Source organism: Gracilinanus agilis, chromosome 1, assembly GCF_016433145.1.
Source record: "Gracilinanus agilis isolate LMUSP501 chromosome 1, AgileGrace, whole genome shotgun sequence".
In the NCBI taxonomy this organism is placed as follows: Eukaryota; Metazoa; Chordata; class Mammalia; order Didelphimorphia; family Didelphidae; genus Gracilinanus; species Gracilinanus agilis.
Window position 1 is genome coordinate 168,759,038 of NC_058130.1, and position 17,732 is coordinate 168,776,769.

At 36.0% G+C, this 17,732-nt stretch overlaps 1 protein-coding gene across 1 annotated transcript in view; it reads right to left on the minus strand.

Annotated features, from left to right (window-relative positions):
• The window catches only part of USP31 (ubiquitin specific peptidase 31), an 87,122-nt gene extending 69,608 nt beyond the window's left edge, over positions 1–17,514 (minus strand). The window contains exons 1-5 of the mRNA XM_044678227.1: positions 17,365–17,514; positions 16,109–16,197; positions 10,066–10,158; positions 8,788–8,923; positions 5,747–5,891 (exon numbers count right to left, since the gene is read on the minus strand). Of these exons, the coding sequence (XP_044534162.1) occupies positions 5,747–5,891; positions 8,788–8,923; positions 10,066–10,158; positions 16,109–16,197; positions 17,365–17,514 (613 nt within the window). The remainder of the gene's footprint in view (positions 1–5,746; positions 5,892–8,787; positions 8,924–10,065; positions 10,159–16,108; positions 16,198–17,364) is intronic.
• Between the last annotated feature and the right edge of the window lie 218 nt (positions 17,515–17,732).

Below are 17,732 nucleotides of genomic sequence, written 5' to 3' on the forward strand. Positions count from 1 at the left end.
GACCTAGTTTCTGGTATTATAACTTTGTTGCCCTGAATTTCTAGCCAAGTAATGGATTTTCTGGGTAGCTTAGCTTAATTACAGTAATTTGACAATTTATTTATGGTCTGTAGCTTAGGACAAAGATCTAAGAACTACCACTTAAACCTGAAGCCAATATTTCTTGATCCTTTTATAGCCCCTAAGCTGAGTTTGGGATAACAAGATAGAAGTCAGAGAGCTAGTTCTTCACATCTTCCATATGTAAGCATATCTTTGTTCAGCCCATCCAACAGGCTAATAACATATCAACTTCCTTTCCTTTTTAATATGACAATGACTTTCAAATGATTCTCCTCTATCCTGCCAAAGAACTCTCCCTTGTAACAGATAAATGCAACCAACAAAAAAATCAACATATTGGTCATGTCTGAAAATATATACCTCATTCCACATCTTTTGTGTACCACCTCTCTCTGAAGAATTCGGAAATAAGTTTAACTAGGGTTCTTATCAATTAACACAAATATCCCCAAATGATATAAGATAGCATCCACAATGGGTAGCTAGGTGGCACAATGGATAGAGTGCTGGGCCTGGAGTCAGGAAGACCCAAGTTCAAATATGGCCTTAGACAACTGTGTGACTGTGGGGAAGTTACTTAACTCTGTTGGCCTCAAAAGGAAATGGCAAGTCATTCCAGTATCTTTGCCAACAAATTCCCAAATGGGGTCACGAAAAGTCAGACATGACTGAACAACAATGCATCCACAAATAACTTCTCAGGTGCCTCCTGGCCAAAGGGTGGCTTTGGGTTCTTGACATTTATAATGGAGGAACACAAATTCTGACAGGGTCCACTATGCTGGAAAGGCTTTAGGGTCTAATTTTAGTAACATACTCTATCTACTTTCCAAAGACCAAACTAATTATGAAAGACTCTACTCCAGTTAGGTGGCCATTTGAAGAACAAAATCAAAGTGATTGCTAAGTTTTGCTCCAGTCATGACCAAATTTAGATGATATCAAAATGGCCCCAGAAGCATTTGGGTAGGGAAACAATTGCAGGTCTAGATCCTAGTGGATGATGGGAGGATGACTGCCAACACTCTTAAGTCCTGCGATTGTCCGAGAAAGTTAAATTTAAGCATATTTTCTTCCTTTATGACATCTTGCTCCATTACTCTCCGCACTCCTTGAAACTTCAGCATAAAATGAAACCAAGAACAATGGAGATAAGCAGGGTCTCTTGGTTATCTAGGTACATAGAAAGGAGTGATGAGCTGAGAAAAAAAGTGAAGTTTATCCACCTCCATCATCAGACTCCAACAAGTCCCCAATCCCCACTGAATATAATCCTATCCAGCCAATCCCTGCCCCCAAGTAGATGGGAGATTCAGAGCAGATAATATACCAGGGCCTCCCAGTACTTGACTATAGCAGGGTGGAATAGGAAGATGATACTTGGTAATTTCTTTCTCCTCCCTCAGTTTTATTTATACTGTGCTCTTCTGATTCTCTGCCTACCTGAACATGCTTTCTCTGTCACCTTTGCTGAATCACCAATTCCCCACTAATCATAAGAGCCCCACAAAGATCTTTCTAAAGTCCCCTTATTTTCTCTCTTTATACTGACTCTCAGTAAGTGATCTGATCGCCAAATATAGGTTTCTTTTCAAATGTCTCCTAGATGTATGTATTCAACCCTAGTCTCTCTCCTGAGTTCTACTCTTGTATCATCATCTCTTTGTTGGAGATCTCCAAATGGAAATCTTATAGGCATTTTATATACATGTCAAAAATGGAGCATGTAATCTTCTATTAAAGCATTGCTTCTCCAAATTTGCCTGGTTGAGAGCACCACCATACTTCTCATTATTCAGATTTACCTTCCCACCTCAAAAGAGGATCCTAGTGGACAGCTAAATGGCTCAGTGGATAGAGCCAGGTCTAGAGGAAAGAGGTCCTGTGTTCAAATCTAGGCTCAGACGCTTCCAAACTGTGTGATCCTGTGCAAATCACTTAATCCTAGTCATTTAGCCCTTGCCACTCAATACTCAGTATTGATTTTAAAACAGAAGGTATAGGTTTAAGAGAGACAGAGAGACAGAGAGAGTCCTAGCCCTTTGCCCTCATCTGGCAAGAATCATTACTCCCTCACCATAATGGGATGAAAATTGTCATTTTCTAGTCTTTCTACTCTCTTTCACCTTCACAACCAATCAATTTTCAAGTCTATTATAATTTATCTCCACAATCTCTTAAATATCTGTCAATTTCTCTCCACTCACAGGATCCTCATTTGGACCTTCATTACTTCTGATCTGAACTATCTGCAATAGTAGCCCAAAAACTAGACTTCTGACACACAATCTCTCCCCACTTCATTCCATCCTCCACACAAATGTAAAAAAAATCTCTCTTATAATCATGTGACCACATTACTGATGTGCTTAAGAACCCTCAGTGGCTCCCTCTTGCCTTTCAGATAAAATACAAACACCTATGCTTGCCTTCTTTTTAACTTTTACTTTCTGTCTTAGTATCAATCCTAAAACAAACAAACAAAAAAAAGAGCATCAAGGGCTGGGCAATCAGGCCTTAGTGACTTTCCCAGGGTCACACAACTAGGAAGTGTCTGAGACCAGATTTGAACCCAGGACCTCCTGACTCTAGGCCTGGCGCTCTATCCACTGGACTACCCAGCTGCCCCTGAATAAGCACTTCTTAAGAACTTACTGCCCAGCACTCTGCTACCTAACTGCCCCCAGCTTGCCATTTAATACCTACCCTTCACCATCTGGCTCCAGTCTACCTTTTCACCCTTATCTCACATTATTCCCTTTCCCCATTCTACATTCTAGCCAAAGGACCAAAAAGTTGCCCAGACTTGGAATTTTAGCTCCCATCTCTGTGAGAATAATGAATAAGATGCTCTCATTCCTAGAATGCAATCTCTTCCTTACTTCCACCTCCACAGAACCCCTGGTTTCCTTCAAGACTCAGTGCATGTGTACTTTCTATAGGAAATCTTTCTTGAACCTCATAATTATTCTTGTTTGAATCATGTTTTTGAATCCACAGCTACAGCTGCAACATGGTAGCCATTTAATAAATTCATGCTGGATTAAAAGCTACCAAATGGCCTATAGAAATAGATGGCAACATGGTGCAGGGGAAAGAGCCCTGGATTTGGAAACAGAGAATCTGAGTTTGAATCTTAGCTCTGTCATTTATGATGTGGGTGATTTGGAGCAAGTCACTCAACCTCATTCTACCTCAACAAAGTCAGCTGGTGGTGCAATGGGCACGATATTGGGCCTAGAGTCAAGAAGATCCAAGTTCAAATCCTTCCTTATACTCATACTAGCTATGTATCCCTGAGCAAATCACTTTGCCTCCATTTGTCTCAGTTTCCTCATCTGTAAAATGGGGATGACAAAAGCACTTATCTCCCAGGATTGCTGTGAGGATCAAAAGAAATAATCATTGTAAAATACCAAGCACAGTGCCCAGCATTTGGTAAGCACCATATAAGTGTTAGCTATTATTATCATCTATAAAATGAGAGTAGACTTCTAGGATCCCTTCCAATTCTAATCTATAATCTCCTGAAGTTCTCTTCCCTAACACTGCAATCCAAACCTCCCCTTTTGACTCTTGGCCCAGGAGGAAAAATACCCAATTATTCTGCCACTTGATGAAGACTTTCATGACAACCCATAAAATAAAAGATACCCAAAAAAGCATATAATGGCTTTTCTACTTCTACTTCTGCACTGAGTTTTCAGAATGTTAGGAAAAGAAGCAAAAGTTTTGTTAAGGTTTTTTAGACCGTCTATAAACTCTCTAAATGACCTACAACTGGAAGACCTAGAGCCTATCCATTTTGACCTTTTTACTATAAGGAAAAACAGAAGATAAAAAGAAGTTACAAATACCAGGAAAGATGGCTTAAAGATCCTCTTTGGAGAAACAGATAAAGGAGTTGTCAGAGTTGGTTTTCTGTGTTTCCAAAGTCAATAAGAAGTATTATTTCTTTAAGTACCAAATCTTTAAATACTTGGTAATTTAAAATTACAATGCGCATGATAAGCATTTATTTTAAAAAATCACCATGAGAATGGCACCATGTATATGTTATATACCCAATAGCCAATAAGGAGGCAAAGAAATGATATGAAGAACTCAATAAAAACCCACCAAGCTAAATCAACATGTATTTTTTGTACTGTTAAACTCGAGCACAAAGATGGCATAGGAAGTGTGTGTACACTTATATGTACATATGTTAACACATATCTATGTGTACACATATATGCATTACATGTGTGCATACACTGAAAAATATAATTCAGGAATAACAAAGGAAAGCCAAAGATATAAACTATACAGAATCTTCACACCTACATACCTGTGGATGCCTTCTTCAAGATCACACAACATTATTCCCCCCAAAGTGAAATTAATTATAATCTAACAAAACAAAATGGCTTCTTACTGCTATGGCAATCATTTCTGAATCTCCTGTCTGTATACCCTTAAACCATTCCAACAGAAAAGATCAAAAGCAAATTAGAATAAAAATATGTGTCATATATTCTCAGCTGAGGTAATTCCCACTAATCTATTTAAATAAGCCTTTGGAGGAGAAAAAAGAAAAAGATAATAAAAAAGAAAAAATGGAATTCATAAAACATTTTAAGGTTTACAAAATGCTCTTTATATATTATTTCATTTAAGCTGCTCAATAATTGTATAACATAGATATATCATGGGTAACTGATTTTGTATGAAAGGTGAGGAAGTGGAAAGAGTCAAAAATAAAACTAAGGCTCCAAATCTGGGAGATTAGCAAAAGAAAGTAGTAAAGACAGATAATGAAAGCCATATTTTGGGTCAAAAAATAAGCAGTTTTTGACATACTGAGTTTGAAGGTTTGAGGTGCTAGTGTTTTTTGTTTTGTTTAATTTTTAAAATCAAAGTTATTAAAAAAGAAACTAGGCTATGTGGAGGTATGTTTTTAACCTTTGAGACTGGTGTAAAGGGAAACAACTGTAAACCCTTCTACAACACAGACACCCTGGAACCCCCAATGAGTTTAGCAATTATTCCTGTTTTTAATTGAGGTACTTACTTTAATACCAGAAAATCTATAGCAAACATTTCATTTTTACTGAAAACATATAGGCCCTAAAAAGATCCCCAAAGACATTATGACAGCTGCCAAGACAACAGTTTTCCTGACCATCAGAGAGAGAGCCCTAGAATTCACCATCTGCTGTTGGGAGATCTTCTCAGATGCACATTTTATTTTTTTTTTAAGTGCCATAAGCAGCACTGTGCCAGCAGCAAAATGCCATGTGTTTATTTCTTAGAAATAAGTACCAAGCCCAGCAAACAAACATTTTAGAGTTTGAAGGCCAATCAGACTCTCCCTATTATTTTCATGTAATATTCAAAAATAAGGAAGACATAGATTTACATATTTCTCATTTTGTTGTCCAAAGACCCTGAAAATTAAGTTCTTGATAACTGAACCAGCTCAGGTGAAAATGTATTTCTAGACCTAATCCAAGGAAGGACAATCTTAATAGAAAAAGACAAATAACAAAGCAAGTCACTAATCTAGAAAATACCTATTCTCATGTTATTCAGTTAAACCAATTACTTTAAAATACACCACAATTTTAAAAGACATAAAAACCGATAGCTAATCAAAATATTTGAAAGGCCAAGTATTACTTTGTAAAACCTAAACATTTACCTCTTTGACTAAGAATTCCTTCAGGTCTAAATATCTCTGGAGTCTCAAAGGCAAAAATGCAGTCACTCTCATGCACTGTTTCCAGATCATCTGTGTCACAAAAGGAGCGATGGAACCCATCATAGTACATTTCCGTTAAAACAATCTAAAAACAGGAAAAACAGAAATGGTTAGACAACTGAAGAGTTAGTCAAAAACTGATCTCCCAATTCTACTAGGAAGCAAAGCAATAAAAAAAAAAAAAAAAAAAAAAAAAAAAAAAAAAAAAAAAAAAAACCTTCTCAAGTTGGCAGTGAAGCAGCTTTGAGAGAACTCAGGGAAAAGAACACACAGTTCCACAAATGATTTCTTCAATGGGCACATCTTAGAAGTGAAAAATCCCTTGGCACTTTTAAGAAACTACTGGCATGGTTTACTCTCATTTCAGGATGTGTACATTACTCTAAAGAAAGTAATATGGTCCTAGAATTTTAGAGTTCGAAGAAATCTTGGAAACTACCTAGGCCAACAGCTTTGTTTTAGAGATGGGGGGGGGATGTTAAATGTTAAATATTTTGCCTAAGGTACACAGCTAATTAGATGCAGAGCTATAATTTTAAACCCAGGTCTCCTGATTCCACACCTGGTGATCTCTTTGGTATACCATGCCGAAGTTTCCTCAGCGAGGTATATATGTCTTTTGTGGGAAAGTAATCAGTCAACAATCAAAGTCAAAAGTATGTCAGGGTCCCTTCGCTAGGAAGGTGTTTGGAGGATAATCAGAAATCAACGTGAGGAGCAATTAGTTTGCTCGCTAGATAGAGAGCCAAGTCCAGAAACAGGAGGACCTGAGTTCAAATCTGGCCTCAGACACTTCCTAACTGTGTAACCTCGGGCAAGTCACTTAACTCCACTTGCCTAGCCCTTACCACTCTTCTGCCTTGTAACTGATACTTAGTTTTGATTCTAAGACAGAGAAGATAAGGGTTGGTTTTTTTTTTTTTTAGTAAATGTAAGCAAACTTAGCCAACTATACACCACCTAGGGAAGAGCTAGGGTGTGGGTCAATAGAATTCCCATTCAATCAGGCAAAGCGTTTGTTGGAGATGGCTGGCACTTACCCAAACCCATGTTATATATCTTCTCTCATAACTACAGAATTTCAACCCTGAGAAGAGGGGTTAACTTTAAAAGATTCCTGAAACAAATGTCTTCTTAGAAGAGTGTATGTAAGCCATAAAGAATCAGATGAGTAGCAGCAATTAACATTATTTTCATCATTACAAACCTTGGACCAAAAATCTATAATTCTATAATCTTAGAGAAATTGAGAGATTTTTTTTTAGGTTTTTTTGTTTTAGGTTTAGAGATTTTTTGTTTTAGGTTAACAATCAATGCTCATAGTGTTTGCTTTATTATAACTGCTTCTCAAATGAGGTCCCATGAGAACAGGGTACAAAACATCTTTATTATTAACTGATTACACAGTGGTTTCCAGAAATTATCAGGGAGAAGGAAGCTAAAAACTTCAAATGTCTTAGAAAATTCTGAAATGGAAATGTTTCTCAGGAGAAGCAATACTTTGGAGGCATTGAATATTAATTTTAAAACTTACAGTGAGAACTGGCTTTTGAAGTCAGAAGACCCAGGCTTAAATCCCATTTCTTTATCTTACCTTTGTGAGCCTCAATTTCACATTTGTTTTTGTTTTTTAAAAATACTTACTTTCCATCTTGGAATCGATACTGTGTATTGGTTCCAAGGCAGAAGAGCGGTAAGGGCTAGGCAATGGGAGTTACGTGACAGTGACTCATTCAGGATCACACAGCTAGGAAGTGTCTGAGGCCAGATTTGACCCCAGCACCTCTTGTCTCTGGGCCTGGCCCTCAATCCACTGAGCTGTCTAGTTATCCTCTCAGTTTCTCATTTGTAAAAGGAGGCTAATACTTACGTGACCTCCATGACAGGAGTTCTATCAGAAAGTACTTAGTAAATCTCAATATAAGAAATTCTTATTGAAATCACAGCAGTAAATGCTTAGGAACTATATCCAAAGCATATGTCTAGTGACAAACAGATTTATACTCTTTTTATTCAACCTAAAGACAATAGAAGATTTACATTAACATGCACTGGAAATTTCCACATATCTTCCTCCAACTAAACAGGCTAAGGAATCTTGATCTGAATTATCAGTTCAATTACCTGGGTGCAGAGAAAGGCAAGAAGAATCCCAAACTTCTCTCACCATTTCTCACCCATTTGAAAACTGATTTGCTTCAGATGCTGGATGAATCACTAAACAATATATAAGAAACATTCCTATTCATTGGCTAACAATGGGATAATACTTCTATTGGCTCCATATCTCTTTGCTAATTAACAATAATGATTATAAAGTAATTTAGACACATCAGGAATTTTTGTCTTTATATCCCCTGCACAATTTTAGGAACAAAGCTTTTGTAGATACCTTTAATAAAAACCCCTCATCTTGTTTATATTTAAATATATACAATATATAATTTTAAAAAACAAGATACTGGCCAATATTATTCTGAAAAAAACCCTCTCTCAATAATACAGCATTTTAAAAAATAATCTTTATTTATATTGGGTAGCCAAATTCTTAAAAATACTTTTAAAAAATTACCACCTAACAGAGGGGTGACAGACTCAAGGTGCAGAAAAAGAAATATATATATATATTTTATCTGGCGAAGGTGGAGGTTTCTTTTGCTTGACTAGATCTAGAACACTTAGGTGGGAGAGGGGAAGGAAGTAATCCTTAAAGATAGATTTCCCCCAAGAAAAGAGAACAGAAAAGAAAGGAGAACCATAGACAAACCAAAACGTATTGAAAGTTAAATGGAATTTATTATATATACTTTAAAAGAAAAGCAAGCTCTGCATAATAGTTTCATATACATTCCTCCCTTCTTTTGCAACATATGTGGAAATAGTCATTTTACCTGGTGTTTAAGTTAAGAATTTTTTAAAAATCAGCCATACAGGCAATGTACATGATGTACAAACATTCTGTGGGATAAATTCTTCCTTACCTGATCAGTTGGGATCTTCGTTTCCATAGACACTGCTTCCCGAAGCCTAGCTACAGTTCCAGACAAAGGTACAGCCACTCCAATTCTCATGCAATGAGAGCATTTTCCTTGATACACGACTGTGACATAGAGAGGCCTGCACAGATCAAAGTTGAGTCTTTCCTTTAGGCAGGTTGTTCACATTTCAGCTAACACCTATAATTAAACAAACCTGGCCTGAGCTGAACTCAGTGCTGAATCTACCTCCAGACCACTTACAATTTAAAAACCAAACAGAACAAATCTTTTGGACCCAAATGGCACAAACAACGCTTTGAGATCAAGAAAGGTTTTCTAGGGGGCAGCTGGGTGGTTCAATGAACTGAGATCCAGGCCTAGAGAGGAGAAGTCCTGGGTTCAAATCGGGCCTCACATACTTCCTAGCTGTGGGACCAAGGGCAAGTCCCTTAACCCCCATTGCCTAACCCTTTACCACTCTTCTGCCTTGGAACCAATACACAGTATTAATTCTGAGACAGAAGGTAAGAGTTTAAAAAAAAAGAAAAGAAAAAGAAAAAGAAAGGTATTCTAAGAAGATTGCTTTTACTAACAGAATGGTAAAGCACAAGTCTAGGAATGAAAGTTATCCTGAGTTTTCTGTGCTTTGCATTGGCTATTAATTATATAATTTCACTAAGAATCATACAGAATTATTAAAAGCAACATATCTAACTTTATTATGATATAGCAATGGGACCTCAAAAAGTATACAAAAGGGAGCCACTGATCCCACTAGATACTAGTATCTCCCCTCTCCTGGCTGGAAATTGCCTCTCATTTGCTTCATTTTGCAGGTATTTTGTATTGACTTCTAAGTGTACGTTTTGCTTCCCTGACAAGATATATGATTCTTGGGGGCAGAAAATGATCGATTTTTGTCTTTTTATCCTCAGCACCAAGCATATTGCCTAGAACACAGCAAAATATTAACAAATGTTTGGCCAACTAACTGATAGACCAAGACAACAGTCTTCTCCGCTATAAAGACATGTCCAGGGAGGAGTGATTAAATGGAATAGCTTCCAGTACTTATATATCTACTACCAAGATTTGTGTCCCCTGTGAATGTAGGGAAGTACTTCTGTATTATTAGAGGATGTATTATTAGAGGATGCTTTAACTTAATCTAGAATCCTGTTATTTGTACAATGTTTTCCTGGCCAATGTCAGGAATGGGAGAGAGGAGAATCATGTCATACAGTATATGCACAGTCTTCATGAAATCAATTCTATTCTTACCTTGTGTGGGGCAGAGGAATTGGCAAAGAAATGCAGAGGAAAGGGTCAAAAGTATTACTCTGCTTCTGGCAATGAGGACAAGTCAAAGAGGATCTTCAAAAACAAAAGCATGAGACACAAAGATAGCAACACTGTTAGAACTTAGTCCCAATATACAGATGTTCCCATTTCATTAGAAACAAATAATCAAGAAGGAAAAAAAATGGTAATGAAAAAATTCTCATTCTAGCATTTTAGTTTTTCTTAACCTTAATCAAATATGAACAAAACTACATATGTGAAACTCAGTGACTATAAGGCCAAGTCATATTCATCAAATATATTCACCTAAAATTATTATGATCTCAAAATTCAAATGTTAGGGAGAAGGGCAGGGAAGATAATGAAGAAAAACCAACTCTATTTTTACATGCAGCCAAGCCAAATAGAACACTGTTCATAAACATTCCTCCCTACCAGATGGTATCTCTCCCTTCTCTGAAACGCCATAGTATTTAGCAGTATCTCTCTTTTGGCACTTAAAATATAATTATTAATGTATTTGGCTTATCCCTCCTATGATATTAACTCCTTGAGGGTAGAGAAGTATCTTAACTCATCTTCCTATATCATTGTAAACTCTCCATTCCACCAGCAAAACCCCATGTGTGGTATGCATTCAATAATTAATAAAAATTGATCTGATATTAAAATTACTCTTCTCCTTAGAAACTTAGTAACAATGGTCCAGAGCTTTAGGTATTTTGGAAACATTCAAATGAATTTTACCTCCAAACCAGTGATCATCAATGATCAATGAGAAAGAAGAGGTAAGATTGTAGATAACTAAAATTCTACAGGGGAAATCGGTTCCATAATAATGGGAAGTCCTCAAGAATGAAATTCTGATGATATGAATACAAAATACTTCCAATGCAGAAGGAGAGAGGTATATAGATATGCATATGATTACACAAATAGCAGATTCAATAGATTAGTTTAAAAAGATATGTACACAAGATGGAAATACAAGTGGGTAAATGAATATGGAAAACAGCACAATTCTATGAGAATAAGGTCAGGAATGCGAAACCACAGAAGAAATTGAGGCTTACAAGGAATGATAAGGACAATGGAAAAGTATTTTTCAAGTATTCATGGAAAGCAAAAAGACATTCCAGGGAAATAATAAGACACCCCCCCACCCCGTTCTGAGCAGATGAGACAATAATGATAAATTACTGACAAAAGATAAAAACAGTAAACTTCTATTTTTTTTCTCTTTCCTCTCTCAAAGAGAATGATCTTCAAATTGGAAACTCTTCAAAGCATAGGCTGGTCAGCTTGAAATTAATCCCTGGAAATTTTTTAGTACATGTTTTTAAGATGTTGGCTTACATGCATTTATAAAGAAAATGGTGATCAATGAAAGCCAGCATAGCTTCAAGAACAGGACATGTCAGATTAATATCATCTCATTTCTTTGTTTTATTTGGGGGGTTTGGGATAGTGATACTAGACTGGTACTTAAAAGGAAATTCCATAAACATAGTATTCCTGGATTTTAGCAAGGCATTTCATAAAGTTTTCCAGGATACTTTGAATAAGATACAGAGATATGGACTAAATGAAATTAAAGACAGATGGTTTGAGAACTGAATAAATGTCCAGACCAAAAAACATAGTCATTCATGGGTCAAAGTCAACTCAGAGGAAACATTCTAATAGAGCCATAAAGGGATCAGTCCTTGAGGGATCCTTATCAAATTTTAACATGAAACAAAAATTGAGGGAAGATATAGGTAATGTGCTGGCTAGTAAAGATGCAAAAAGAGCTCAATAAGTATAAGAGCAGATCAAATCTCCTAATATTTAATAGGAATTGGGAGAGTTAAAGGCTCAGGAAAAAAAATTTCCCAAGCACAAGAGGGAACGAGAAGAAAAAAGGGGAGAGGGAAAGGGAGGGAAAGGACAAGGAGGGAGAGAAGAGAAGGAATTCTCAAGGGACAAAAATAAAGCATGCTATTTTTGTCCTGCTGAAGAGGTACAGACTAAGATATACTTTCTGGATATGGCCCATGTAGGCATTTGTTTAGAATCTGTTATAGAGAATTGCTTTGTTTCTTAATGGGGAGTGGGAGAACAAATAGATTTTTGTTCATTGAAATAAATTTAAAAATTTAAAAGCCCTGGGAGGTTCAATAGATAAAAAGTTTAGTATCAGTCAAGAATATAACATAACAGTCAAAGGCAAATTCAATTTTATGCCATATTAGGGAGAAAAACAGTATCCAAGATGAAAGGTCTAATAATTGTGTAATATTTTGCCCTGAAATACTACAATTAGTTCTTGGTGTCACCAAGGAAGGATATTCTTAAATAATGGAGAATGTACAAAGAAGAGTAACTAAGAGAATGAAGCAACTCAGAACCAAAAATCATGTCATAAAAGGATTTGCTGAAGGAACTAGAGATGCTGGCTTCTCTCCAGGCAAGGAAAAAAAACAAAACAAAACAAAACTTAAGAGAGACATGATAACTTCTTTTCAATATTTGACAGGCTGTCATGTAGAAGAAGGATTAGACTTGTTTTGCTTGGCTCCATAAGAAAAAAAATATAAGTAGAAGTTGCTGAAAGGTAGGCTTTGGCTAGCTACAATGGGAAAACTTACTAATAATCTGCAGTTGTCCAAACTTGGAAAGGACTAACTTAGGTATGAGAAATTTTACTATCAGTGGAGTCTTCAAGACTGGGCTAGGTGATCACATGTTGGAAATGTTGTAGAGGAATTTCTTGTTAGGCACAGTTTTAACTAAATGACCTCTGAAGTCCTTTCCAACTAAGATTATATAATTATAAGTCAAAGTTAGGAAATGAGCAACTAGTGATTAATATAAAATTTTTAAAAGGACCATAAGTAGGTCACAAATACAGAATTCAAGAACAGGTAAAGAAGTAAATTATAAGTAGATTTCACTCCTAGAGGGACCTGATTTCAGTCATTAGAAACACAGTAACTTACTTAGAAAAATTAATACATACATAGGAGAGGTTCTCCATTCTAGGACTGAATAATGATCCACACTTTCTGCCCTACTCTTCATGGAAGTTACGGAGTGAAGAGCTACTTATAAAAGAAGGGGAGCTGCTACTTGGTCTAGTGAATGGTTGATTCTATCTATTCCTCCCAGTAAGATGCTAGTTTAGGGGTTGAGAAGGCCAGTCATCTGAAGTAGCCAAGGAACACCAGAAGAAACCAAACAATATTCCCATGGGGCTAAAGAAATCAAAACTATCAATAAGCACATGAAAAAGTGTTCTAAATCTCTCATAATTAGAGAAATGCAAATCAAAACAACTCTGAGGTACCATCTCACACCTAGCAGACTGGCCACTATGACAGTAATGGAAAATAATAAATGTTGGAGGGGTTGTAGTAAAATTGGGACACTAATACACTGCTTGTGAAGTTGTGAATTGTCCAATCATTCCGGAGGACAATTTGGAACTATGTTCAAAGGGCTTTAAGAGAATGCCTACCCCTTGATCAGCAATACCACTGCTGGGTTTATACCCAAAAGAGATAATAAGGAAAAATATGTGCACAAAAATATTTATAGCTGTGCTCTTTGTAGCGGCAAAAAATTGGAAAATGAGGGGGTGTCCATCAATTGGGGAGTGGCTAAACAAATTGTGGTATATGTTGGTGATGGAATATTATTGTGCTGAAAGGAATAATGAACAATGAACTGGAGGAATTCCATATGAACTGGACAGACCTCCAGGAATTGATGCAGAGCAAAAGGAGCAGAACCTGAAAGATGTTGTACACAAAGACTGATATACTGTGGCAAAATCAAACATAACACTTTTCTACTAGTAGCAATGCAATAATCTAAGACAATCTTGAGGGATTTATGAGAAAGAATGCTATCCACATCCAAAGAAAGAACTGTGGGAATAGAAACATAGAAGAAAAAATATATGATCACTCACATGGCTCAGTGGGGATATAATGGGGATTTTGACTTTAAATGATCTTTCTATTGCAAATATTAATAATATAGAAATGGGTTTTGAACAATGATGTATGTTATGTATAACCCAGTGGAATTGCTTGTCAGCTCCGGGAGTGGGGAAGAACATGAATCATGTAACCATGAAAAAATTTTCTTAATTAATATTTTTTCAATAAAAAATAAATCGATATTCCAATGGGCTCTCCATCAGTCTGAGATTTATTTGGAAGTGTCAAGCTTCCCTTAAAATAAAAAATTACTTGATAGTGAAAACATCAGTTACCCCCTAACTTCCTATAAACTTTCCTAATTAGATCACCAACTAGCTGCTATCAATTTCAAGGACCTGGAAAGATTCCTCCATAGAGTAGTAGATAGAATCTAAGTTTACAAAATAGACTAACACATGTTCGTACTGTATAACAAAGTTATTTCCCTAAGCCAGCAGCTCATTATTAATAAAATGTTGAGGATCTTAATACAACTCAATTAAAAGGAAAGTCCTATACTGTTCACTTTTTCATTCCATCATTCTTATGGAGGATTATTTCATTACTCATCTATTAACATTTCATGCTTTACAATGATACTTTAATAATCAATATTTTAAACTTATGTAGTACTTTATTACTTACACAAAACTTTGACATTTATTTCGTTTATGAGATATATTTAAATGAACACATTTCATCAAAACATTAGGTGGATATTTTCACAGTAATCGAATTGGTTGTTTGGTTTGGGGTTTTGTTTACTGAGGGAAAGAGGTATTCTAGTGAGGACTTAAGCAATGAAAGAAGCTAAAGGAATTAGTAAGGTTAGAAGGGAGTTGAAAACAGGGCAAGTCCTAAGCCAGAATCTCTGAAACAGACCAGGTTACTTTCAAAACTAAACAGGAAAGAGAAAATGTTTGAAAGAACAAAACAAACAAAATGACTGAATCTACAAACAATAAATTTCTCTGTACACACTTAAGACATGTGTCAACATTTCACAGATAGAAACCTGTTTTAACAAATACTAGACTGTTTCTAGAGTCAAGGCAACAGCTTCTACTAATATTAATTTGATTTTCTATATATAGATTTATAAACTGTAGATATATTTATACAGTCAGATGACTGATAAATTCTCATCATGATACAAACTCATCTTTTCTCCAAAAGAAATCCATTATAATTTCTTTTAGTTTCAGTTTTAAAATGGAATGTTTTTCACGTTATTTCTTTCATGAGTTTTTTTCTCACATGTGCAATATATGTCTTCTTTCACCACATGAGGAATATGGAAATATGTGGTGCATGATAGGACTGATATAACCTACATCAGACTATTTACTACCTTGGGGTGTGAGGACAAGAGGGAGAGAGAGAATCTGAATCACTAAATATCAGATAACAATTGTTAAAAATTGCTTCTATATGTAGTTGGAAAAAGCTTTAAAAATACAATAAAATAAAATGGAAAAGTTTAGTGAATCAAATGAGTTCAAATCTTTGTCAGTAAGGACAATTACTACGGGCAAGGATATAATTCAGGGGGATCCAAAGGAGTAGAACTAAAGGGGACCTATATCACTTTCACAGCAAGTATGAGAAAGTATATGAAGGTCATTATCCTAATTGTTGACATCAGCTATAAATGGAGTTTCATGCCTTCTTTTCGAAAGGAGGAGGCATTAAGGGAATTCAATGAAAAGGAAACCAAAACACCAGTGAGTATACATTCCCAGACTTTGAAGTTTGGTGACCTGATAGAAAGTCAGGTCCTCCCACACAACCATTCTCCACTGTTCACCACTGTCAAAGATGAATGGGCCAAAGGACTAACCCAGTGTCAAAATTCTTGTGTTCCTATATTTGCAAAGAACAAAGAATCAACTACCACCAGACTAAAAGAACAAAAGGGCTGTGTAGCGAATTGTTAGTATGTATCACATGAAGCTTTCCTCCCCCTTCAGAGATTAGAAAAGGCTCATTGTCCTAAATACAACAGAGGTTCCATATACTCCCATATATTCCACAAATCTCATTACATACCATACCTGTATTGGGCTTGAAAAAGTTCTTGTACAAAAGTGCTACTGACTGGAAAGGAGGGTCCTTCAGGTACCACATCATCTTCTAATGGAGGCTAGAAAAGAAAGGACAAGTCTTTAACCTGGAAATCTCAATTCTTCATTAGAAATTAGCCTTTAAAATTCACAACTGTTTTCTAAACTGCTACAGAAGGTTATATGCCAGAAATAACAACCACAACAATAACAGTAGCCAACACTTACAAGACACATTAAGGCTTGTCTGATGCTTTTCAAATATTGTCTCATTTGACACTAACAGTAACCCTGTTAAGTTATTTATCTTCATTTTAGAGATGAAGATGAAACAGAGAACTTTTAACTGACCTGTTAAGGTTTACACAACTAATGAGCCAGAATTTGAACTCAAGTCTGCCTAACTCCAGAAGTCTTAGTAAAAGGTATTTATTTGCTGAACTTGATAACTGATTTTTTTTAAACCTTACCTTCCATATTAGAATCCATACTAAATGTTGGTTCCAAGGCAAAAGAGCAATAAGGGATAGGCAAATAGGATTAAGTGATTTGCCCACACAGCAAGGAAGTGTCTGAGACCACATTTGAACTCAGGGCCTCCCATCTCTAGGGCTGGCTCTCTATCCACTGAACCACCTACCTGCTCCCTAAACTTAATAATTAATCTCCTGAGTAGAAACAGCTAATGTTTTTAGTCTCGGTCTTTTCATCATCTCTCTCCATAAATATATTGTTATCATTCCCAGATTCTTATCTTCTCTCAGTTTCCCCTACCTGAAATATTACCCCTCTTTCCTATTCATACACCCACATTTCCTATCCTTCAGGGGTTAAGTCAAATCCTATTTCTTCTAAAGTTCTAAGGACTTTTTCAGTTCACAAAGTCTCAAATCTTCTGAACTCCATCAGCACGGATCACTTCTATCACTCACTGACACTTAATCATAGATCATATTTTCACTGATTTGTTTAATGATCTGAAACTTAAACATCTTTTAGCTTCATTGTTTCAAGTACATAATAGGCCTACAATATTTCTTGTTATATTTTATAGTTTCTCCAGATCCTCTTTTTACTCCATTGTATTGATTTAACTAAATGCAAACTCTGGAAAAATAAGTCCTTAACAATTTGGGACAGCCTTTCTTTCTACACTTTGGCTTGTACGTTTATTACAATCGCAGTACTTTAAAAAAATTACACCTCCAACCAAAAGAATGGAGAGAGAATCAAATAAATTCCCTTACCTTCAAGGGAGGTCGGCCGCTCTGTTTCACAAAATTGTTGAGATCTTCATGCACACGGTCCAAAAGCCATAGCAGAAACTCCTGGGCATCATGCTGGGAATTCCCCCGATACTGTAGTGCATTCTTTGAGACAATACTCTGCGAGTACATAAATCATCCTAGATCAGTATAGTGCTATCTTTAAAAATAAGTTGTCTTTTTACTCTTCCAAATTCAGGATGCTAGATTTCATCAAATATTTTATATATAGGCTTAACAAACAGACTGGAAATAGAATGCTTTGTTTTAAAAAGTTTTGGACCCATCTTGCTTTTTAAAATAAATTGAAGAGTTAAAAAAAATTCAGGAAGTGAATGACAATGATAAAT